General features: G+C 41.1%; 2 protein-coding genes, 1 long non-coding RNA gene and 1 pseudogene across 3 annotated transcripts; all 4 read right to left on the reverse strand.

The window, feature by feature from the left end:
- Positions 1–443: 443 nt before the first annotated feature.
- On the reverse strand, positions 444–3,797 carry LOC133911107 (uncharacterized). The gene is made up of 13 exons (XM_062353318.1): positions 3,213–3,797; positions 2,979–3,128; positions 2,754–2,891; positions 2,538–2,684; positions 2,328–2,459; positions 2,160–2,246; positions 1,909–2,080; positions 1,678–1,826; positions 1,416–1,610; positions 1,213–1,335; positions 1,002–1,129; positions 843–918; positions 444–751 (listed from the first exon to the last, which is right to left on the reverse strand). The coding sequence occupies exons 1-13, from the start codon at positions 3,612–3,614 to the stop codon at positions 584–586; spliced, it is 2,067 nt and encodes a 688-aa protein (XP_062209302.1). The 5' UTR covers positions 3,615–3,797; the 3' UTR covers positions 444–583.
- A 1,691-nt stretch (positions 3,798–5,488) lies between these two features.
- LOC133911108 (uncharacterized) lies at positions 5,489–6,347 on the reverse strand. Its single transcript, XR_009908597.1, has 3 exons — positions 6,236–6,347; positions 6,033–6,157; positions 5,489–5,952 (listed from the first exon to the last, which is right to left on the reverse strand). It is a non-coding gene; the product is annotated as an uncharacterized LOC133911108 (long non-coding RNA).
- Positions 6,348–9,647: 3,300 nt separating this feature from the next.
- Positions 9,648–13,917, reverse strand: LOC133912711 (protein FAR1-RELATED SEQUENCE 5-like). Its single transcript, XM_062355585.1, has 4 exons — positions 13,532–13,917; positions 10,632–12,724; positions 9,973–10,036; positions 9,648–9,867 (listed from the first exon to the last, which is right to left on the reverse strand). Exon 2 carries the CDS (start codon positions 12,713–12,715, stop codon positions 10,640–10,642), a length of 2,076 nt encoding a protein of 691 aa, XP_062211569.1. The 5' UTR covers positions 12,716–12,724; positions 13,532–13,917; the 3' UTR covers positions 9,648–9,867; positions 9,973–10,036; positions 10,632–10,639.
- A 583-nt stretch (positions 13,918–14,500) lies between these two features.
- On the reverse strand, positions 14,501–16,863 carry LOC133910611 (wall-associated receptor kinase 2-like; annotated as a pseudogene).
- Between the last annotated feature and the right edge of the window lie 8,904 nt (positions 16,864–25,767).

Here is a 25,767-nt window from a genome sequence, read left to right on the forward strand (position 1 = left end):
ATAATTATATGAACGGGTGTGGCCTGGGTGTGTAAAGCGCAGGTTCTTGACGTTCATCTGTGGGAGGGCTGGTCTGTGCGCTCTTGGAGCAGTGATCCGAAGCATTGCGATGATCAGCTGCTTGTCACTCAGTATCTGAGCTCGTTTGATGAGGTGAGGCTTCTGATAACCATAATTTGTGTGTTTTAATCGACGAGTTAACTTTTATATGCAATGGGAGTTATTGCCTACATGTCTGTATAAGAAAAGATGGTATGCTTGGTGGTCCTATTGTTGTAGACTGAGTTGTTTACACTTGAAATTTTGTAGATAATGGTCACTAAGAAAGTTCCAAATTAGTTCTTGCATGTTTGCATTTGAGATGTTAAAAAAGGGAGCGAGTTGCTCGTGTTGCTTGATTTGATTTGGAAAAAACCCCTCGTGCTTTGATAGTTCTTCCCCTGAATCGCATAATTCTATGAGATGAAAACAAATGGTATAGTAAGATGAGTATAAGTTATGCAAATTTGTGGTTGTGAAAACATACGGTAAAGTAAGGAGAAGGTTTAATTGATCTTGGGTATAGGCACTTGGACTGATATAGTTAAGACGTAGGAGGAATAGGTTTATCTATAGAGAGTCCATCATCTTCATCGCCCTCTTGTGCATCACTTTTTGAGCTAGGTGCATTGCCTTTGGTTATATCGATAACATTCAGGGGAGATTTGACCAACAGGACCGGTAATTGCTCCCTAAATTTCTTGATTTCCTCCTGCATAGTCGGATTGATAGAAATAGTTAGAATAACTGTTTCAAGCAGGGGTTATTTTATTGTGTGCGGAAATGAATAATGTAAGAAACACCTGTGTAAAATTGTGATCCAGTCTAGTTCCTGTCCAGTGTTCCATGAATTTGAGCATGAAAAGACCGCAAGATGCTCTACAACATAATGAGCCCATTTAATAGATCATTAAATAATGAGGAAATTTAGCGTTACATGAAGCGGATGATGTAGAATGTACACGTCTTTCTGCATTGGAATGCGTATTTGTTCTGTGAGTGGCCAAGTTGTTACTCGAAGGTCCTTCCACTTTTGGGTTGATATATTTTCGTCGTCTTGGAATGTTAAATAGTTCTCCAGTCCTTGAAGCTGTTAATTGAAAAAATTAGAAACAGGTGCAAAATATTGAAAATTGTGAAGCAAGTAGAAGTATGTAAGTAGCAGTAGCTTACCACATATGTTAGGTCGTCACGGTTCCCAGGACCACTAGAGTCCAATACATGTATTTGACGCTCCGGGGCATTGATAACCGCTAAGTACCAATGTGCGTTTACAATATTAATGGGAAGGAAAACCTGACCAAGCGTTGTTGTAAGTTGCAGCCATAGATAAGCAATCTGTAGCAGGGCTGATTTGGAAGGGAGGGTTGTGATACCATATCATGGTCCTGATAGCAGCACGCCAGATTTGCTATGAATTGACGATGTTTTATCGGTTCTCCTTTTATATCTAGGTTTTTATCTCTTTTGAACATGGCGGTAATGTATGCATTCTCTATGTAGACCTTTCCACCTTCCCTGTAACCTAGATGGTCCGTAGTCCGTAGACAACATACATAGGCATTTACGACCTGTAGTTGGAAATGTTAGATTAGGTGGTAACGATAAAACAAGAGGGCCTGGATTTGATGTACGTACGTCACTATTCACGTATCTGTGATGATATAGCAGGCACTCCATGTTGGTTTTGTTCACGAGGGCATCATTCATGTCCACCAATAATTTCTTCTGCGGTGAGGTTTTGATGTATTCGAAAATGGGATAATCTTCTTCAGTGCACATGTAATCTGCAATATTAAAGTAGACAAGGAAAGTTAGGGGGCTAGTTTAGCAAAAGAAAGGAGGACTAACTATGTTACAATTATTCACCTTTTGAGATAAGTATCTTTTTTTGGGGCTCTGTTGGTTTGGTAATTTTTGTACCATAGTAGAGGAAGTCATCATCCTTGCGACGGATTGGTTTTGACTCCCTTCCAGAACGAGGCCTCTGTCGCTTGGAAACAGTGGAGTGTATAGTATGTTCGTTCCGTTTGCGAGTTTGCTGAGTTGCATTGCTTTGTCACAATGTGCTAATTTGCTGAAGACGATTGAAATGAATAAAATGTGAAATGTTGCTGCACCTTTGTCTCTGACTTATTTTCTGTACTGTTGATCCCAGCTGACTGTTTCTTCTTAGGTCCAGATTCAGATATTTGTAATACATCATCCTTTGTGTTGTTTTGTAATGTTATAAAAGAGTACATAAATCTCAATCGTTCAAATGAATAAGATGGTAATTAGTGGCGAACCTTTGTGTATGTCTTTATTTTTTTATATTTTCTCCCGTCTGGTTGGTTCTTCTTAACACCAGGTTCCTCATTTTGTAACGCATCCGATGTTTGCAGGTTGTTAGACTTGGCTGCTTCTCTTTGACTCTCACTCTACCAATGTGAAGGAAGGAAGCATGGGTTTAATAGGAAATCGTCAGGTGGCATTGTAAAAGGTTGCAAGAGGCTTACCTGGCATCCTTTCATGAAGGCATCAAAGCGTTTGTTTATTGATTGAATAGCTTGCGTATTTTCCCTCGCCCTGTCATCAAATTTTTTATCCAGTCGCAGAAATTGCATTTGCACTGCCTTCATGAAAGCCTTTATTTCTTGTAGTGACTGCGAAACTAGGAGATTGTTATATGAAATTTTTACATGTTAGGGGAACCGTGTGAACTAAACAAGAACCTCATATAAGTTGGTGTTAGTTGCTTGCGTGTCATTGTCTGATTGATGATTTTGACACCTTTCTTGATATGTGTTGGGATCTTCAGTTGTAGATGGTTCTTTTGGGGGTTTGATAGGTTTCCTGATGTCGTGAATAATCTGTTACAAAAAGGATTAACTGGATTGGATTACCAAGGCATAGGTAACATAAAATAGACATTGCCAATTATGTGTAATGTTTCTCACCTGTCCGTATCCAAATCCTTTGATATTTGTAATATCTCCTCGTATTCTTGCCCTTTCTTCTGTCCAGTACTGAATAAGTGGTCTATCGCGTCCAGTGGCAAAACTGGTTGGATCAAGTTCATGTACACAAAACTTCTCCCAATACCACAGCTGCAGGTTTTCATAATACATGTGAAAGTAAAAATATTGGCTTTGTAACTACAGTTCTGTTCATGAAAAAAAGTGCATAGTTACCTGTAGCAGGGCTAGGTTACCCTTTAGATTGGTTGGCGAGGTCTTTTTGTGGAAGTTCTCTATGCATGATATCAAATGATTTCGAGTAAGGCTAGCCCAGTTGAGTTTGCGAATGTCTTGTACATTCTCCACTAGGTTGAGGTAATCTGAAGCAACATGCTGCTGCAGGGTGGGGCAGATAAAAACACCAATAGTGTATAGCACGACTCTCCGGATGAAATTATCATCGTGGGTCTTGTTTTTGTTGAAGTAATCTGTCAATGAAATGAAAGAAATATTGGTCCCAGATTTGTATTGGCTGAAACGTTGAGGTAGATTTTTTTTTGGTGCTTCAAATAGTTCCTCTCCTTTAGATGGCAGCCCAATTAGATGATCGACGTCGTCGATGGTCATTGTTAGCATATGACCTGCAATGTTGAATGCTCCAGATTTGCTATCATAGCTTTTGGCAATGCTTTGGCACAATTCGCGACGAATTTTGACAGGGTGAATCTTAAATAATTCTCCAAAGCCTATTTCTTCTATAGCTCGTCGTTGTTCTATGCTGAAGGTCTTGAAAAGAATAGCTAATTTTTGTTGTGAGCATCTTACAGTTCCCTGCTTACCAATAAATAAAAAAAGTACAATTATGAACACTTGAGGTACATGTACAAGTAATTGAGAAATACTTAACTTTTACAAGTAACTGAGAAAGATGTACATATGCATCAAACAGAATTCAGGTACTACCTAAAGAAAATAAGTAATCAACGTTTATCATTCTACCTTATGCATAACAGCATCACTGTCATTTATTTAGGATCATGCTGCCAGTGACATGGCTTAGTGGAGTTTATGGCATAACAGCATGTGGATGTTTTATCTTGTATGTTTCCTAACTAAATAAATGTATTCAGAAATTTAACATATATTATCTTGAATTGTTGTCTGTTCAAAGTGACCTAATATAGTTCATTGAATTGCAGGTCTAACATTGAAGAAATTGACGAAAACATGAAAGGCCAAAGAAAACAGGAGAGGCCAAAGGTCATTGTAGTTGTCAGTATGGCTGCTAGTTAGTTGATGGGTTTGGAATTGATTATTGGGTTGAGGTGCTTAGTACCAATTTATAATGTGTATGCATGAATGAAACGATGAAGGATCTGTATTTGATCATAATGTGTTGGTACGTACCGGTTGTTTCCTTGAAATATTAGTATTTTTCGCCTTTGCAGATGGCTCGTAATTTGGCAACATATCTATTGCGTTGGTGACCAGATTGGGGTGTTGATCGGAGTGCTGATACATTGTCTGGAGAGCCTGGGCAGCGGGCTGCAGGCAGAGAAAGGCAGCGGCAAGGAGATGGATCCTCGCAGGCAGAGAGAGGCAGCTGGAGGGAGAACGCGTCCTGCAGGCAGAGAACGGCAGCGGCAGGGAGATGGATCCTCGCAGGCAGAGAGAGGCAGCTGGAGGGAGAACGAGTCCTGCAGGCAGAGAAAGGCACCGGCAGGCAGAGAACTGCTGCGGGTTGCAGGCAGAGAAAGGCAGCCTGGGCAGCGGTAGATCGATGGATCTCGGCAGGCAGCAGGAGACATCGATGCTGGATACAACTTTATCAATGCTGGATCCTGAGACATCGATGCTGGATACAACTTTATCAATGCTGGATACAACTTTATCTATTCCGAGAGAAAAAAAAAAGTCAAAGATAAATATGACATAATCTGTTCTGAAATATTTGAAGGAAATAAATCTTGGAGACAATTTGTTGGAAATATCTTGTGGAAAAAAATCTTGGAGATAATCTTTTGCAAATATTTTGAACCTGTTATTTGATGCTCTATTTTATGTGCATTCGCATGGATTTCGGCCGAGAAAGGGCGCTATCACTCTTTTCCAGGAAGTCAAACGTTGGCAAAGAAGGCAAGAGTAATGTAACCATTACATAACCATGTAGTTCAAAGAAAAGAAAACCGTGGATTTACCATACATTATCTATACTACCATCTTATTATCATGTTCACAAACAGATCTTCGCAAGGACAGCATGCATTACATTACAAGCAACAGAGCAGTCAACAGGTGTAAAAAGATCCTGACCCAAACCTCGCTGGAAGGGAGGCACAAAACCAACATAGGGATGATACACCTTTTCAGACGAAATTGACCAGCTCAGTTCCAATAATTCCAGTTCTAAATTTCATGAACTGAACCTCTGACTTTACAACCAATAGAAGGGAGGCACAAAACCAACAGAGGGATGATACACCTTTTCAGACGAAATTGACCAGCTCAGTTCCAATAATTCCAGTTCTAAATTTCATGAACTGAACCTCTGATTTTACAACCTATTGGCCGTACATCTTCCTCATCATAATCTTAGTGCCTACATTTAATAAAATTAAAAAGCGCATATTGTAATTTACATTTTCCCTTTCTTGCAACCGTCTCCCTGTGCAGCATCTTATTTACCAGCCTTCTTCGTACCTTCTCCCTGGTCAGCTCCTTTCGTCGTAGGTCGTTTCCCTGCTTTGTTGAGTGCACTGGTCATCAAGTGCACTCCCAATTTTCGCCTGAAAATGTCTATGTATTCCTACATATACATGATAAATTACCGAAACATGCAAGGATGTGTGGAGTGATTCAATACAAGAAGAGTGAAACCAATAAATGCGAACAGGGAACCTGGTTAATTTGTTCTCTAAGCTTTTGTCCGGTCCAGTACTCCATGTATTTGATCGTAAAAAGCCCACATGATGACCTTCAAGAAAGGGTAGTATTAGAATATAATTCATTGTTACTACATTATTATTAATGATATTAGTCATTGGTTGCTTGTACCCGTCTCTTTGCCTGGCTATGCGTTTTACTTCGTTCACCTTCCAAGATGCAACTTCGTAATCTGGCCACAAATCGGATTCAACAGCATTCGAAGCTAGCTCAAGGCATTGTTCAATCTGTTTTAGCTGTGAACAAGCAAGACTTATGTGATTTACAATTACACTCATTTCGTATATCAGATAAGTTACAAGCATAGTGTGTACCGTATATTTCAGCTCAGCACGTTCTTGCTGCGGCTTTCCAAGAGAGTCAAGCACTTGAATCTCATGTTTTTTGGTGTTGATCACCGCAAGGTACCAATGGGTACGTTCCCGATTTATTGGTAGGAAAATCTACAGCAAACATAGATATATTTAACTGTACTTATGGCATCGATTTAATAGGTGTGCAGGGTATGTAATTTTACCATATCATGTTGAAGGTACTTGATCCCAAATTGCTTGTGATCTTCTCTCTCTTGCCCTCTTATCTCGTATTTGTAGTATGCGGGTCTATATAGAAGTTGGCACGTGAAGGTTGTTTCAATATACACCCTTCCATCAGCCCTCATGTCCTCTTTATTTTGAGCTTTGAACATGTGGATCCATGCATCGATTATCTGGAGTTCGATATACGATAAATAGTCAGTTTTGATATGTTCCTGAAAGGGACAACAAATTTTGAATAAAAATACTTACATCATCTTGCAAGTACTTTAATAACCCATCCACCAAATTTGGATCTGTTATGCTTTCCATGTCCACCTTGGTTATGGTCACATCATAGATGTGCACCAGAACCTCTTCCCTTGGAAGAGAGTTAATTAAGTCTAGCATATCTTCTTCAAATCTTGTAATTTTGCGAACGCAGTCGACTGAAAAAGTGTACAGTACAAGTTACAGTGGGAAATAACAAATTGCATATGAATCACATTGAATACGGAGTACTTATTGTTATATTTTCTGCTGTGTGAGCCTCCCAACTTATTTTCTTTGTGCACTTTGGGACATTGTAGAAACAAAATGAATCACGATCGCGAAATGCCGGTACAGGTTGCCTCCCAAAAGGTCCTCGCACACGCTTGGCGATGCTTGCATCTTGTTCATCATTTGTTATGTGCCGTTTGAGCTGTTAATTGTGAAAAGTATTTATGCTACACATTATTCATCAATACATTGAGTTATTTTTTGGTCATATACGTACCTGAACAAGTCTGATCAGTTCAACCATTTTTTCCCTTAAATATCCGATACTACTCTTTGTTTCTGCAACGTTGCTGCACAACTCATTGATGTCATGAAGGACTCGACGATCAAGTTCGTTTAGGTGCGCTTCAATCCTCCGCATAGTAAGTATAGTTTGGACCTGCAAAACAATAGTATTTAGTTCAAAAATTTGTGAATCGCTCATGTAATGTAAACAAAATGAATAGGCATTTTTTAACTTTTCCTGAGTACCTGGTTATTGTTTTGGGCTGTTGCCTTAGCATATGGGGTTCCGGGTATGCATGGATCTTTTATATTGGATATTCCCGGATCTTCATAGTCTACATCGTGTACTAGAGGAAGCTCCGGACGCGCCTGCACAAAATTAACATCAGTATTATTTGCGTGCATCTTTGGTAAGGTACCGTTAAACAACATTAACTTCATAGAGCTATCGACTGAGATATCCCAGTACAGCCGTATGAGGATCTGCTCAGTGGAGATGTCCAAAAATTTTGGCCTTTGTGGCACCATATATCCGTATGCGCATAAAAAAAACGTCCAACAAAGAACAATCGCTCAAATCACAGAAGCCCTAGATGCTCTTTGGTAAAGCCCTAGATGCTTTGGCGAAGAAAAGAAATGGCGGTCTGACCGGCGGTCTAACTGCAAGGTGGCATACACGTGGGAATGGCCACGTGTGCCTCCCACGGTCTAACCGAGACCCATAGCGGTCTGAACGACACACCTTAGCAGAGACACTTAAGAGTATCGATTGCCTCTCTCTCTCTCAATTCCTCACACACTCTCTCTTCTTCCCAAACCCTAGAGGAAGAGATAGAGAGAGAGATCTAATTTATAAAGTTCACTATTAAATTTAGATTTTTTTTGCCTTTGGGCAGAGATTTAACGATATTTTTTTTTCAGATTTTCACTATTATTTGTTACAAATATTTATATTTTAACAATAATCCAACCTAGCCGTGATCTAACCGGGACCATCTCGGTCTGACCACAGGCTCAAGTATGGGCCCGATGTCCGACTCTTCATTCCGTCCATGAAATATGTTGGGAAGTTTTGTGTGACCTTAAAGATTGCTAGAAGTTGCAACCCAAACACCTTTGTGGAATTTTAGTTTTAATCGTTATCACAATGGGAAAGAGTTTGTATGCGTGTGGAATTTTAGTTTTAATCGTTATCACAATGGGAAAGAGTATGTACGCGATTGGACGTTACGATGAATTATACGTGTAAAGACGTATATGCTTTTTGGTAAAGCCCTAGATGCTTTGGCGAGGAAAAGAAATGGCGGTCTGACCGGCGGTCTAACTGCAAGGTGGCATACACGTGGGAATATAAATATAATTTTTGTTCATAAGATTGAAATCATGTTTATTATTTGTGAATAGATCTAATTTATAATTTTAATTTTATGTGTTATTCAAATTTGTTTTTTTATCTTGTTTTTTTGAAATTATTATTATTTTTAATATCATAATCGTATCTCATATTATTTTGCTATTTTATAAGAATTTCTAGGATTTTCATAGGATTAACGTAGATGTATAAAAGGAGACTCTAATTAGTAAATGTAAGATAAGATTGGATGTGGCCGACTGACTGCGCATACGCTCTCACGGGATCTAAAGTGAAAAAGAGTACATCACATAAGAGGAATATTAGTGATTTTTTTTCAAATTTGTTAGATTTTTGAGCTCTTGGGTACTGTTTATGGAGGAAAACGAGGGCCAGTGCCATTTTTGAGAACGAGGGTACTGTGTATTAGAGAGGAACTCCGATACGATCTAAACGTTTCTTTTCACAAATGCACAGGCTAACGTGGCTGCTTAACTAAGGGGTGCACATGTGGTGCCAAGAACTCTTGGAATCGTTGGTGCAATTGGATCATTGAACGCACTGAGTATATATGCAGTAAGGAAAATCACAGATCACAGTTTTCGTTCAAACATAATAATAATTACAGCACACAGCGGCGAGTGCAGTGGACGCATACTCGAGTGGAAAGAATGTGTGTACGTAATTGAAGGCTAATGACTCACAACAATAGCTATATGAATCACGATCAAGATAAAATTATACGAAACAGTGTCGTCTTGCTGCTGATTGTAAAAAGATCCTGACAGGACAGGAGAAAATTGACCAGCTCAGTTCCAATAATTCCAGTTCCAATAATTCCAGTTCCAAACAATAGCTATATGAATCACGATCAAGATAAAATTATACGAAACAGTGTCGTCTTGCTGCTGATTGTAAAAAGATCCTGACAGGACAGGAGAAAATTGACCAGCGCAGTTCCAATAATTCCAGTTCCAATAATTCCAGTTCCAAACAATAGCTATATGAATCACGATCAAGATAAAATTATACGAAACAGTGTCGTCTTGCTGCTGATTGTAAAAGGATCCTGACATAAGAGATCAATGTTGTTCTGAGCCTGCAAGAGAGAATACAGCTAAATAAAAAAAATACTGCTCCAAGCTGCAATCGTTATATTCTTCATGATGCCTTGTTCAATGAAGAAGTATCATTACAGACAGTCAGACAGAAGAAGCAGCTTAACATAAACTCCAGATTTTTGAAGCATAACATTCCTTCTTGCCCGACAGAAGAGATCAATGTTGTTCTGAACCTGCAAGAGAGAATAAAGCTAACTTAAAAAAAAAATGCTTTAAGTATGTTGTTCAAGTTTTATATTTTCAATATTCAAGCAAGGTAATGAAGCAACATCTCTTACTGTCTTGTTTGGTACTGAAGCTGCAATCTTTATATACTTCATGATGCCTTGTTCATTTACATATCTGAGAGTTTTTCATCATCGGCACACCAAAGAAAACAAAGGGAAACACATTAGGGATGACTAAATATATTTGTGATCTTTTGGATGTTATCACTGCAGAGGCTTGAACACAAGCCATGATCGAACAGACCGGCACTTCGCCGGCAATTTGGATCAACTGGTGCGTTGCGGACAACAGCGAGCATAGTCGTGGGGATTCTCATGAGACAAATCAAGAGAAAAAAACGGCAGGCTAGCAACGCTGGCATGTCTTGCGTAACTGCAGAATGTTAGTCGTAGTGGTTCTAGTTCCTGAAGCTGATATGGACCTTAGTTCTCCCTAGGGTGTCAATGTTTTCCAACGTTGCAGCGCCTCATCACATTGCTGAGTGACTGTACATGATTTCTTATAGGAACAGAGTTGTAAAGTACTATACTAGTATATGCATATGATGGTTCAAATAGCTTACTTCTCCATGACATCTCTCACCAGTAGCACAGAACAGAATATTTTGGCACATCTATAGAGTTGAGACCAATGTATAGGCATTTCTCATAATTTATAAAAATGAAAAAGGAAATAAGAGAAGGTAATTACAAAACATTTATTTCCGTACCTGAATAGTTAATTCCTCCTCAACCTTTCATGGAATCTCTTCAATCTCTTATTAGATGGAGCTCCTTTCGCAACAATCTTATTTGGATCAAGGACTTCGGTTACAAATCGTTGGTTCGCCCCTGAAAAGTGTGCTGGCAAAGGCCCAAACGATGTTGCCTCCATGCTACCATCATCCCCTTCACCTTCCTCCAAAACCTCATCCAAGAATCGCATCACCCTCTCTGACTGCTCTTCACTCTTTGAAGCTTTGAATAAAGCAAGATTAGCCTTGTTTCGGAGGCCACGAAAACGAGCCATCTGTTCCGATCGCACATGGGTATTGGTAACCCTATCAGATGGAAATGCAATCTTCGCTAGATTTGTCCACCTCTCCACAACACAACATTTTGGAATGTTATCAAAACCAAGAAACCTCATAACAGCAAATATGTGTGCGCACGGTATGGCTTCGCCCTCCATCAATCGGCAAAAGCAAGAAGCATTCTGCATCAATGTGCCATCAAAAATACATATGACATAAACCAGGTCTTCCCTGACACCTTCGGATCCAACTCCATACTTTACAAGACCATTTTCCGGAGTCACCTCTTTAACTTCCCATTGACATAGTCCCCTTATCTGCTCCCTGACTTTCTTGAACATCTTCGGTGTGTAAATACGGGCAGCCTTTTTCTCAAAAATGTCAGCGGATATCCTAGTGAATGGGACTGACAGTGAAGCCTTTGCATCAAGCTCAGCTTCATTCCTACGGATCCGTGATAGGGAGAACTCATAGTGCTCCACTAAATCAACGAGTGACATCTTCCGGTCCAGATGCTTGTGAAGCCTTGAGTTCAGGCTCTCGCTTCTTTGATTGCTCTGCATGCCCAAGAAATGCCTCCCTTTAGTGTATGCTGCGGACCACTTCTTTCTAAGATCATACATCATCACCATCCATATGTCTTCTTCTGAGATTCCATAATTCTCCTTATACTCCATCCAACGTTTCTCAAAATTATCAACTGTCATGGGATGGTACACGAACTTTCTAAATTCGCTAAGCTTCTCCCCGCGGAGGCGATGAATCATATTCTGCTCTATGTGCCAACTGCACAGCCGGTGATCTGCCTCGGGCATAACAATCTCAATGGCACGTGCCATTGCAATGTCCCCATCTGTGATGACCGACTCTGGATGATGCTGTCCCATAGCTTCCAAAAACGCCTCAAGCAACCAAACATAAGAAGATACACTCTCGTCCGAAATGATCCCACACCCAAACACAACCGTACTGCGATGATGGTTAAGACCAATGAAAGGCACAAACGGGAGGTTATACCGGTTCACACGGTAAGTGCTGTCGAAAATGATGACATCCCCAAAGGCGTGATAGTCAATCCGAGACTGTGCATCTGCCCAATTTTTTTTTTTCAGATGCCCTTCATCATCCACACTGTACTTGAAGAAATACTCTGGATCTTCTTCTTGCTTTCCTCCCATATATTTTAGAACAAATTCTGCATCCCTACCTTCAACTCTCTCCTTCTTGTACCTTGCAAAGAAGTTGTACAAGTCCCGCAACAAGAATCCAGTCTCTTCATAGCTACCATGGTTCTTCTCCATAACATCCATTATCTGACATGTACGTAGCCCACCGATGCCCAACTCAATGGCTTCAGCTTTCTGAGCATCATTTAGGCCACGGTGGGACCGCATCACAAACACATCTTCAGGTTTACAAAGTACATGACAGTGACCATCCACAAAATCTTTAACAAACCATAATCCGCTCTCTTCATTCAGCTCGATGTCAAGCTTAGCATTGCAACCACAACGGGTCAGTGCCCGTGGCTCCCTTTGTTGATCAGTTCTTTCAAAAAATTTCAGCAACCTGTGTCCTTCAGATGAGCAGCAGAACCTCCTCCATTTCATCTTCTTTGTACCTGCTTTGTATCTCACCTTCTCCTTTCTAACACTAAACCCTTTCTTTGCTGCATAAGAATTGTAGAACTTGTAACCATCCTTCTCACTCACAAACATCTGATTTACCACACTATTGTATTCCTCGATCTCCTCCAGGCTAACATGCTTTTCCGCATCCATCACTCCAAACTTCCAAAATAAAAGGCACATGGATCAATGCCAATATTTTTGTCGAACAAATAATACTCCTAAATTTCACCATAGACCAATTAAGAGGACCAAACACTACTATATTTGAATTCAGGTTTTTTCCTACCTAAACCATTCAACCAATAACCTAGCATATATTGTACACTTCCAAACCTCGATAATCAAACAAGACAAATGTAACTGAATTCAGGTTTTTGCATAGTACGACACATAATGCACAAGGGATCCAATAAAACATATACAAATGCAACTAATATGTTTCAAAATTACTAACAAAAAACATTATGTAACAAATCAGCAATAAATATAAGGTTTTGGCATCATGATGATTGAATTGCAACATGACGCTCAAGAAGCACCTCTTCGGCAAGCAGTCCCGCAAGGATCATGATGATTAAGAGAAATGAAGTGATGATTTAGTTCAGCCATCAGAATAACAACGTTGTAATGGCATGGTAACAACATTGTGCCGGTACTTGCATATTCAGGAATATGAGTAGACCATGGTGAACTACAGCGAGTGACAGCAGCATGAATTCATTCGCCAGCGACAGCAAGCGATGGGAAAAACCGAAACATATCAGCAAAAATTACAACTTTAATAATTCATACTAAAGCACATATCGCCATTCTGCAGACTGTAATGCATACAAGAACCGAAATATAAATAACTAGTATTGACGGTCACAGGAAACTAATCCAGGCAGAACTAATCAAGTGCTAATTCTATCATCCATCATCTTATGAACAAGAAGGAATGTTACTAGGGTCAATTCCATGACTCACCTTGTAGATCGTGGTACGTTCGGGCCGTTCTCCAAGTGACGAAATCAGGGATGACAGAATATGCGTCGGGACGGACGGCGACGACTGCCGAAGGCGGCCCCGGGACAAAATGCAGGCGTGCAACGCGTGGTGAAGACGGGCCGAACGGGCCACGACTGGCCGCGCCGCGACGGAACGGTGGCGATTAGCAAAGGCGGCGCCGGGGACGACGAGCGACGCGTGGCGGCGCAGGGACGGATCGATGGGCTACGAGAGGCGGCGCTGGGCGGATCCGTGACGGAACGGCGACGATTTCCGGTGCCGGCGCCGGGGCGGACGGGCATGCGCCGGGCCGGAACGGCGGTCCACTTGTGGGCGCGCCGGGGCGGACGGGAAACGCAGGGCCGCGCCGGGGCGGAGGGGCAGTCGCCGTCCCGGACGTGCGTCGACTGGTGCCGCCGCCGGGGCAGCCGGGACACGCGTGGAGGCGCCGGGGCGGAGGGGCAGTCGCCGGGGCGGGAAGTAGTGGCGGCGCCCGACGGAACAAAGGGGCAAAACATGCGCTGCTGATGCGGCTTCGGGCCAACCTAATCCGATGGCACTTAATGTACAATTACTAAAATAACCCTCCTAAATGAACGGTGGATATAAAATTACTAGTGCTTATTTACTAGTGGTGCGGAGGACTGTAAAAGTTCTCCTCATCAGTCATCACGAGCAGACTCCAGTTCCGAATCTTCAAGCGGGTGTGGCGACTATGACGGAATAAAGACCACCAGGATGGCGATGGCAGCACTAGATCCAGGCACCTCTCATAGGCCCATATATTTCGAAGACCTTCAAAATTACATTTTGAGAGGGGGCTGCTGTCACTCGGCACACGACGACGCGCTGCATCTTCAGTAGGGATATAAGTAGGTACTCAATGGGTACTTCTAGGTCACTAAAATTCACTTTCTCAGCTTAAGTAGGTGCCGTGAAAGTGTATATTTAGTTCAGCTGTGGGAGGTTTGGGTCAACCCATTGATCAAATAAAATACCCTTGTATACTGTGCCGTGGCCTCCATGTCCGATAATACGTGTTGAGTCAAAGTTGTTGGTTGCTTTCTCCAGCTCTTCCAAGAAAAATATTCTTGTGTTATGAGTAACACATTCACTGTACAAGATCAGCTGCTCCAAGACTAGGCCTCTGTTTTTTGGGAAGTATGCCCTTCGGATTTTCTTTTGAGTGCCTCTCTTCCATCTTTTGACTAATACAATTGCAGTTAGTGTAAGAATTAGAACTCCAAAACCAATGCTAATCCCAACAGAAATTCCTACATGAGTAATTGCAACAACTGAAAAGTCATGTTTTTGACAAACGGAGTGCATAGAGACAGAAAATGATAAGGAAAGGCCGACATACCTAAAAGAATATTTTGCCTCTTACTGGAAGTGCACTGCCTTCTTACTGGATCAAAAGACATACCATGAGAGCAACAACTATAGCTTCCTTGAAAGTTATAGCACGTCCCATTACAATAGTTTGGTATGGAGCACTCATCAATATCTGCAAATAGACTGGTAAAATGTAAATTGGAGTGGACAATATATCTTGCTTTTGACGATGATCCTATTTGCTTTCTTTTAGTTACACACACATTAATCTACAAATCCCATGCAGTAACATTCAATAGAAAGCATATCACTCTCGTTGAACATGCCATGTTAGATCTCCATATTCCTGTTGCATACCACAAATTTAAATGCATCGGATACATTAACGAATGCGCACCTGTAAGTTCATTTTGGACATAAGGATTTCCTTCAAATCCAAGAGAGCATTTGGAACGATAACCAATATAGAGCTTCCAATGTGTAACACCAAGACACTTGCTGTTCGTGCTAAGGCATGCATAGGCACTGTTATGTAATGCATTTTCGCATGTCAAATTGGTCACTGACCAACTCCAAACACCATACTCATCAGATAAGTCAGACTTTTCCAAACCATAAATTAATTGCTGGCCAAAGTATTCAGAGCCACAATAGTATAGTGATAGATAATTTGTGTTGGAATCGTCAAATTCTGAAAGCTTATCGACATCTAATGTAATATTTGTCACTTCATATTTTGCAGGTAGTCTCCCAATAAGAGTGAGATTGGACGCAATTCAGTTGAAATCTCCTTTTAGCAAAACAGCCTGGCTCAATCCCAGAAGGGAAAGGAATATGTGTGCTGCCGCATGATCTAGAACAATTCATTTTTGGGGTAGGAGTATACTCTGCTCCAGTTAGGAAACATTAATGACCAAAAGTATGTAAAACGATAATAATCAATAACGAAAAGAAGCAATGTAGAGAGAGAGAGAGAGAGAGAGAGAGAGAGAGAGTTGTGTGCGTACCTTGTTTGCAATCATCAGGAAGGTAAGGATTGCCACCATCAAAATTTCCAGAGCAAGCACATGAGTAGCCTCCATTTTCCACATCCATGCAATTGCTATTGCCGCAGGCATACTGCGTGTTATTATCCAACTGGGCGCTTGTACAATTGGGTTCATCTGTGATGGCTGTCGAGAAGTATGCCGAGAAAGCACCAACTGTGCTAGCATTTATCTTACCAGACAGGAGATCCGCAATACTAAACCTATAGGGACGGAAGCTTAAGAAAGCTTTTATGGTGATATCAACAAAAGGGTTGTGGTACTATCTCGTTGCTCTTAACAATGGTCACTCTAAAGCCTCGAAACAGCACCGGGAACGTGACGGTGCAGCAACCCATGCCATTGCAAATCCCTCCTTCTGTTACCATGAGCACGGCGGCCATGGAGGCACACTTGATCGTGCAATGGCCTACGAGGTCACCGGTGTCCGGATGGAACAGGTAAACCCTGATTCCACAACCGAGGAACGCCAAGTTATTGTAAGTCTCAATGTTGAGGTTCCTCCCGGGAGACTCCCAGGACAATTTGTAACGTAGGTGCCAACACCTGGTGCCATGGGGATGGTGTACAAAATAGAGGCAAGGACAGTTCCTGAGAATAGAGACTTTTCACCTCAGTGGTGGTGTTGCCCAAGAAGAGCTTCCGAGGTTTGGCGGCGTTATTGCAGGTGAGTTCGAAGCCTTGCCGGAAGCAGCCAGGCCCGACGCCGAAGGGGTACCAGATGCTCACATCCCCACATATGACCTCGTTTATAGCTAGCCAAAATATAGTGTTAGGGACGCCATAAATAATTAGATTTTATTAGAAAAATAATTTGCTTATACTAATCAAGCAATTATTTATGATTAAAATATGATCTGGTAGTTTATTTAATTAAGTATATAGCTCAACAAGAGGGTAAATTCTAACTTTGGCCCACCTACCAATCATACTTGCACTTATGCTGTTCTACAATAGCATTGGATCGGGATCAAGGTAGTAATTTATTAACTTGGGGACCCATGCAAGTGAGATACAACTCTACTTATCCATCATTTATGGGGATAACGATCAGGCCATCTACTAGCAAAGAGGACAGCACACAGATACTTGCCTCCAGTATATCCTCACGTAAGAGTATTTATGTAGAAACGTATTGTTTTTAGAAAACCTCGATAAAGTTAAAACCGCCAGTATAGTATATACTCTCTCCAGTTACAAATAAGTGTCGTTTTGGATATCAATATAGTCAATGAAATATAATTTTAGCTACTTTCTCTGATTCCAAATATAAGTCTATTAGGATATGAACATGTACAGTCTCCAATAAAGATAAAACGGATGAGATAAATCTAGTCCCATTTTAATCTGGTTTCTATATTTTTTCAGATTATTTTTAGACTTTCGGAGCTTACACTATAACATGACAAAAACATGAAAATTAATTCGAAAAAGGGGTCAAAACGATTTTGCTGTTTTTTCCAATCATATTGTTGGTATCCTTTTTTAATCAGGAATTTTCCGTCAGGATTCCCGTGGGTCCAATTTCCAATCGCTTGTTGCCTCTGCTCGTCTCTAGCGGCTGCTCCTATCGACGCAACAACGCCATACTGCGCCAGTGCACTGCCGCCCATGGCCATAGTCTTCAAGTGCCTACTGGCCGTCACCAACCTGCTATCCCGCTAGCCCATTCGGCTCCAGCCTTCAAGTTATGTTGCCATCGGCCGCCACACTACCCTACGTCCTCCGTCATCCGCCATACAACCTTAGTGTGGGAAGGTGAAGGCCAAAGAGGGGTGCTACCCTGCCCTGCTAGCCGTGGCGTGTGGAAGGAAAAGGCCGAACACGAGGGACGTGAGGAGGTGGATGTGGCGCGTGAGGTCACCGCAGAGACGACACATGGGCCCACACGGCTCCGGGAGCACGATGATCTCAGCTGCCACACGTGCTAGCATGTTGCCACTGTGGTCTCTTCTCTCTCCTAGTCTCTCTAGGAGTCAGAGGACAAGACTCGTCTAACGTAACTATCTTTTGACATAATCACTAACACGTAGATCTTCCGTATCTAGATTCACGCGTTAGTGATGATGTTAGAGAAACCATTTTTGGAGTCGGGACACGGAGTGGCTAGGACAACCAACCAAAGGCAAAGGCAGAGGCAGGGGCAGGTCGGGCCGCCACGTGGTCATGGTCTCCATGCCGCAAAGCGGACAGTGCATGCCACATCGTAGCATTGCTTCAGACTAGGAATTAATTCTTCTGGCAACATTATCAACCAGCAAAATTGGAATCATGAATTGATCTAAAATAAAAATCACAGCAAAATTGGAATCATAATCCATTGGCAATTTCATTTGCCAAAATACATAACATGCATGAAGTATGGCGCGGCAGAAATGGTGCAGGGGTAAAAAAGGCGAGGGCAAAAGAAAAGGAGGTGATGAGATGTGTGGGAGCAATTGTTGTAGTTAATTCGCTCCTCTAAACATATCTGTCATGTACCTATGTGTATGTCACTATCATGTATGAATTCATAGTACTGATATTTTTATTTCAATGTTTCAAGTTATAGATTCATGGTTTTGAGGTTCGGGCTTGCCAATTTTAATCATTGGTTTTTTGTCCGATACCGACATATATTCGTTCGGATTAGTCTGTTTTCGTATAACGGCAATCCTGTGTTTATTGTAATTTTTGGCTTTTCCGCTTTTATTTCTAGCCGGTTGAGAAAATGTAAAAGTAAAAATGGTTAGGGTTTCCGACCATTCTTGTTCATTTTTATCCATAGTCTTCAATATGATACTTTTACTAAAAATATTATGAATGTATTTTAAATAGAAAGAGTTATATATTATGAATGTATTTTTTATGATCAATCCAGTAATATCAGCCTAGTTTTTGGAACCATCCAAATAATATTCTAATTAATCACTAGGAGGATCATTATTCATAATCGCAACCTCGATGATTAAACAGAATATTATCCCGATAGTCCCGACACATGTTTTGTGCCCAAGATCAAAACACATGCCTTCTAACATTTAGCATCACAACATAGCTTAAAAAAGGGCAAGTGATTAACCTTTATATTACAAGTCTTTAACATGCAACCATTTCGACAGTTTACATCAAAAGATAACAACAACTACGCAGCGAAAACATAAACCTATATAACAAAAGAGAGTGGAGCCACATACCCTTAAGCTCTACCCCAAAAGCACGACCTCCAAGAGTAGGATACACTATTCTTGTCCACCACCCTGATCGGCAGGCACGAAGTAGCCAAACACAGGCTTTTTCTCACCAGCAGCACCTGAAAATGCAGGTATGAGTATAAAGGTACTCGCAAGACTTAAACCATATAGATCACATATACATAGCTCGACTCTAAGAATTATACATTGAGCCATTAGTAAGGAAAAACCACATGGTTAAGTTAAACATAAGCGGTAAGCAATTTAGACATATATGTGTGAGCAGCTAACTTAACCAATAACAACATAAATCTACCCTACCAAAACCAACCGAACACACATAACTGGAACCATAAGAACATAAATGTAACAAAGACCAACTCAACCATCTCCCACATATCCAACCATCAACCACAAGCGAGAACTCTACGACCAATGCAGATGGATAAAAGCATGCTCATAATCGAGAGCGCGGTATTTCAAAATATTTTTACACCCTGCAGGGGATACTCCTGGACCCACACGACTTGAGGACCATACGGCTTGCATGACCACATAGATCTATACAAGGAGGTACTCATATCAACCTTTCCCAATAAACCCCAACTCTTTGGATCATGCATCACTCGGCGCCGAGGTACTAGAACTACTCCTGGAGCAAACTAGCACCTCTTACAAACCCGCCCGCTCACACCGTCGATGTTCACACATAAATGATCACAGCTACAGAGGTATTCGGCTCGCCTTACTATTAGATCGTTATGTGGTGAGTAAGGTAAATGCTAAAGCTGACTACATTGAGATCGATGCTTAAATGATGCAAGCGGTCTACGGTGTCTGGGTTCCTCTCCCGGTCTGCCTCCAGGATTTTCCTCCAGAGCAGATAACACCCCTAGCACCGCCCACATCTCGTTTCATACTCACACTCGTCTAACATCATCAATCCATAACCAACATTGTTATCATTATGAAAGTAAATAACGCATATGCTCGCGAACGATGAAACAATTCACCGCTCGACTTCTACCAAATGACCTATGCATTGCTAAGCATTTCGATTTATCTTGTAATCTAGACACCAACAACATACTCAAGGCGATAAGGAAATGATGAACAACAATTCAAGGTAGGAATAATGCATTCAACATAGGATCTACCCATCTGTACCTGATCTTGACTCCACACATGCAAACATATATAAGCATAATTTATCAATTTTAAACTTCACTTAATTGAACAAGGGTGCAATATGCTTAGTTGCTTTCCTTGCTGCTCAGGTGGCTGCCTATAGTTACCCACGCAACACTCGCAGAAATCCGGAAGATTGGAGTCGTTTTCGACCACGATTGTCTCCCGCTCCGTCTCCTTGTTTGCTAAACAAGAACACGTGCAATGATGAGCATGAATGAATGTAACAAGGTATGCTACAATGCTAAACCACATTCTAGAAGTATAAGATATATGAATCAATGCAATACTAAATGATCTAAATAAAGCTGAAAAATAACAGCCATCCGGAGTATCCAAGTTGGTTCAGAGTGTCTGGGTTTGGACCCTCCGGGTGAACCTTCGGAAGAGGCGTTATGTTACTACCTTTTGCTTGTCTGACCCGGAGTATTCGGGTGAATCTAAAATATTCGGGTTTTGGAGCCTTCGGGCCATCCTCCGGTGAAGGCGCTCGGTTAGCCATTTTTCTAACTTAACCCGGAACCTTCGGGCTGGTCCGGACTATCTGAGATGTGTCGGACACTCCGAGTGAGGCTCCGGGAGAGGATCTCGGTTATTCGTTAATGCATCTACCCGGAGTCTCCGGGCTTATTCGGATTATCCGGGTGATACAGACTTGGGTTCTTCCACAACTTTTCCCCTCGGATGATTCGACTCACTTTACAAATTTGTGCTACACAAACGTGTGTATGCCCTATCCAAAGGATTCTAAACCCATCTTGCACTCTAATCCTTAACTAATTTTGAACACAATTCGACTGACGATTTCTGCTGAACCCGGAGTATCTAGGTGAGGCCGGAATATCCGGGTTAGCCTAGAAAACTGCTCTCGAGTGGATTTTTGGGTCAATTCGAGTTGCGATCTTTTCCAAGCCTAAAGGAAACATTTTAGGAATAGTCCAAGGGTCCTGGAAGTTACTCATCAACTAGCAACACGACTCTAGTGGTCATATTCGTCCAAAACTCTATTTTTGCTCAAAAAAACTCAAGAACGCCAAGAACTATTCGACTCTTCTACGAAAATAAAAATGAATTGGATAGATGAGTAGCTCATGAGCTAGAGAATGCAATGGTACCATATGCATATCTTGGTCTTGCTCCTAGAGAGAGAAATCCAAGGGAGAGTGAGAGAGCTTGAGAGGGGAGTGAGAGGGAGGGGGCTGCTGCAGCTGCTGGCTCCATGGTGGGGGCGTGGGGAGTGAGGGAGGAGAGAGAGGGTAGGTGGGGCTGCCCACTTGAGTGGTTGGGATGGTGGGGGCTCATATGTTAGAGAAAAGATGTATTTTTTAATGCGATTTCTATTCTTTTCTTTCCCAATTTTATTTCTCTTATTTAAATGATTTTAAATGAATTGCTCTAATTTGCCAAAATAATTCTCCTCTAATTTAATTATGACGCTAATGATATATGATTAAATTTAATCACGTGATTACAGAATTTAGGAAGTGACACTAAGTCATTCCTACTAGCCATGTCTGATCTCCACATTAGATATCACATTAGATAAATAATTTCATGACTGCCTTCAATTCATGCAAAACTATAGTACCCATAGCACCATGGAGCTGCCATGTATTTCACTACGTCGGTAAGCCACATAGTGCCACCCTCATGTGGGACCACTGAAAGGAGCTAGCAGGTTTGCTTTTCGTGGTCGATGCATTAATTACTTAAAGCAAAGTCCAATCTGATAGCATGTTTGGATTCCGGCATGTTGCCCCAAAATACAGGTTGTGCAAATGAGTTTGAATTGGAACAAATTATCTCGCTACACGTTTTTGGAGACCAAGATGGTATTTTTAGAAAAAAATTGATAATACCAAAGTTATATATCATTTTGAGAGCTCAAATTTAGAATAGAAAACCTCTAATTTGGAGTCCGTATCGAGAGGTATCATCTTTGGAAGAAAGATCTACGAAAAAAAAATTTGAATTGACTTGATTACAGATAGAGCACAGAGTTCAACTTAACTACAATCCATTCCATGATGGATAAGGTGGAAGAACGACTCTAGACCCTCGAGGACTATAAATATAACCTAAGTGGTGCCCCAAAGCATCTTTGTACACATATATTCATCAAAGATCAGATCCTTGAGTTGGGAGTCATAAAGCTAGAGTAATGTAGTCCGTTAACTATTTTGCTATGCTAATTATCCATAGTTCTAGAGCCACTGCTTGAGTGCCATCAAGGTATCACTACATGAAAAAAATCATTAGTGACGGGTGATAACTGGTATTAGTGACAGATCTTATACCCGTAACTCTTATCGCGTCACTAATGAGGTCACTAATGATAGGTGATGACCTATCACTAATCATGTCATTAATAACATGTCATAATCTTAACCAATCACTACTGTTTGATCATTAGTGACGAGTCGTAACCGTGACCAATCACTATTGGCTGAACATTAGTTATTGGTTGTAATTTTGACCCATCACTAATAACCAATGAATATTTTTCGTATTTAAAGTCAAAAAAAAATATTTTTTCACCTGAGCCATCCCAACGTAGGCCCATCCTATATGCTTCACAAGCCATGCTTTTTCACATTGCTTTTAAGTTTGCGTTCCATGGGAATCGAACCCGCGACATTCTTCTCGCGCGTGTAGCCCCCTTACCACCTCGGTTATCACGTAATTGTGATAGAAATAGGATATTTTATCATTTTAAACATCTTTGCCAAAAGTCATTAGTAACGCGTCATAACTATGGTCCATCACTAATGACTAATTTTGCCAAATTTAGTCGAGGGTTATAATTTGATAGGTGATCCAGAGTGTATTCGGTAAAACATACATAACTTTTGCATACAGACTCTGATTTCGACATTTTTTGACTCGGCGAACATCTACAAAAACAATTATATCCATTCCTCCCCCACTTTGTTGCATTTAAAGAATTTTTTGAGACCAAAAAATGGCTTAGAAGATTGAGTTCTCGCCCTCAGAAGTTTCTACACCGTTTTCAAAACGTATGTTTGTGTCCATAGTTGCCACACCTTACATCAAACTTGACCAAAAATATACAATGATTCCTATTCTAGTGCTGCTGAGGTAAGAAAATTAAGAGAAAAATAGAATAAAAATAAAATTATGAATACCGTCATTAGTGACTGGAGTTGGTCATTAGTGATAGATTATAAGTTGACATGTCACTAATGACTGGCATATGACGACCCATCACTGATGAGTGGATCATTAGTGATGGGTCAACTTGTGACCCATCACTAATGACTGTGACCCATCACTAATGACTGTGACCCATCACTAATGACTGACCTAGGATGACCCGTCACTGATGACCTAGTCTTTAGTGACGTATCACAACTTGATCTATCACTAATAACTAACCTAGGATGACCCGTCACTGATGATCTAGTCATTAGTGACATGTCACAACTTGACCCGTCACTATTATCATTAATAATGGGTCATGTTATGATCACTTATTAGTGACAGGTCTATATCTGATCCTGATTAAAAGGCATATTAGTGACGTGTTCTTATTGGACCTGTCACTAATAGAACATTAGTGACGCATGATGAGCAGACGTCACTAATGTGGTGTCTTTTTTGTTGGTTTTTTACATAGTGTATGTGTTGATGATTTATGAATCACTGATCTAAGGAACTTGTTAAAGAAATACGAGATGCTTTGAGTAGACAAATTGTAGGAGAATACACAGGGGTGGGGGGTTATACCGGTTCAGGCCTCCCTGAGGATAAAAACCCTATGTAATGTTTGTCTTGTATTGATCTGAGCCTGTTACAAGGAGGGTATGTGGCTAGCCTAGTGTCATGTCCCAAATCTGTAAGCATGTCATTAAGCTTAATCATGCATTATAAGTATCATGTTTAATTGTTAAGTATTGTTGAGTGCTTGTTATTTTCAGTGTGGCTTAATCATTGCAATGTGTCACAGAAATACCTGACGTTAGAATTTTCTATTGTTTCAAGTTTCGCTTAGGCATGGTGAGTAAATCCAATGTAAATTAGGTTCATCTCCTTTTGCAATCGTGGTACATAATTCATAGAATTTTTGAAGCACTAGAGCACCTCTTTGGGATAGTAAAATGGGAGGGAAAGAATAGAATCTTTAGCTGAAATAATTCTTGCTTCTCTACCAAGTGGGCCCCACTAGCTGGCCCCACCGCCTCCCCCTCCCTCTCTCCAGTGCTGCAGCAGCTCTTCTCCCTCTCTCTCACTCTCACCCACATCCTCACTCTCCCTCTCCTTCCCAAAACAAGCACTCTGTCGTTCTCCTCTTCCCCTCTCAAGATCTCTCTTAGTCTCCACCAAAAATCTGCCCTCAAGAAGCAAAAGCTAGGTATGCATGTCACACCCTCACCTCTCTAGCTCTCCATCCATCTAAGAAATTATTGCATGCATGAAGTTTTGAAGGTTTTGTAAATCATTTTTCGTCACCACTTTTGTTCTGAAATTTCAGTAGCATCTTGTCTTCCCTTCTCCTAGTTTTTCCTTTGATTCTTCCCCAAATCGACAACCAAAACCGAAAGCACCTTGGATAAGTCTCCTAGGTTTTCCATGTGAGATTCACGAATTAGTTGGTATTTTGATGGGTTTTGTGAGCTATTGTTGAGGATTGGTGAAGCACCGACTTTCTTGAGGTTATTGTGCTATTGTGAGAAGTTTGGATGAGTTGAGCTAGTTATTTGAGCTTGTGGAGTGGATAAATTAGATCTAGAATCTATGTATTAGTGCCAAACATGCTTATCCTCGATTTAGAGAGACATGCATGTTGAATCGGTTGAAGAATCATCGAAAAACTCGCTTTCTGCTACAACCTGGAGGTTCTGGTTTATCTAAGTAAATTTTAATAGAGGACCCTCACCTGGAGGTTCACCTGAAGGTTCCATTACTCGGAAGTTATGAGTTCAACCCGGAACCTCCGGATTTTACTATTTATCAGGCGTTTTTCTTTTTCTGTTTACTTTGCTGATAGCTTGTAAATTTCATATTTAATTCATGCGAACTCCAAAAATCATGAGACTAGTTGAGTTACCTTTTTATGAGTATGAACTACATGTTAAAAATGTTAGAACTCTAGAAATACTTTTTGATAATTAATTAATTTTTTAAATATGTTTTGGCTTAATTAATCATACAACCCTTATTCGTGTGCCGCTCCCTCCCAAAATCCCCAGCCACTCCCAAATCCCTAGCGCACCCTTGCCCAATTGGCAAGCCCATTGCGCTCGCACCTCTCCCCGATCGGCTAGCAGCTCGCCACCTCCCCACCAGTTCCACGACCAGGACGCCGACATTGCTTCCCATCTCACATGCCGTTGTCCAGCACGACCACCTCTCCGTCGGCCCCAACCACGCCTTACTCCACCACTAGAAATATGACTTGCTAGAAATATTGCCATGCCTTGTTACTGATTTTAGGGTATATGTGGTTAAACAG

The sequence above is a fragment of the Phragmites australis genome, chromosome 3 (assembly GCF_958298935.1).
Source record: "Phragmites australis chromosome 3, lpPhrAust1.1, whole genome shotgun sequence".
NCBI classification, from domain to species: Eukaryota; Viridiplantae; Streptophyta; class Magnoliopsida; order Poales; family Poaceae; genus Phragmites; species Phragmites australis.

Excerpts from the sequence above, each read along its gene's own strand:
- LOC133911107 (XM_062353318.1), bottom strand. The coding sequence starts at position 3,614 with ATGCTAACAATGACCATCGACGACGTCGATCATCTAATTGGGCTGCCA. Across the intron at positions 2,460-2,537 it reads CCTTCATGAAAGGATGCCAG|AGTGAGAGTCAAAGAGAAGC; the intron begins GTAAGCCTCTTG and ends TCACATTGGTAG. Across the intron at positions 2,247-2,327 it reads AAATAAAGACATACACAAAG|GATGATGTATTACAAATATC; the intron begins GTTCGCCACTAA and ends AACAACACAAAG.
- LOC133912711 (XM_062355585.1), bottom strand. The coding sequence starts at position 12,715 with ATGGATGCGGAAAAGCATGTTAGCCTGGAGGAGATCGAGGAATACAAT.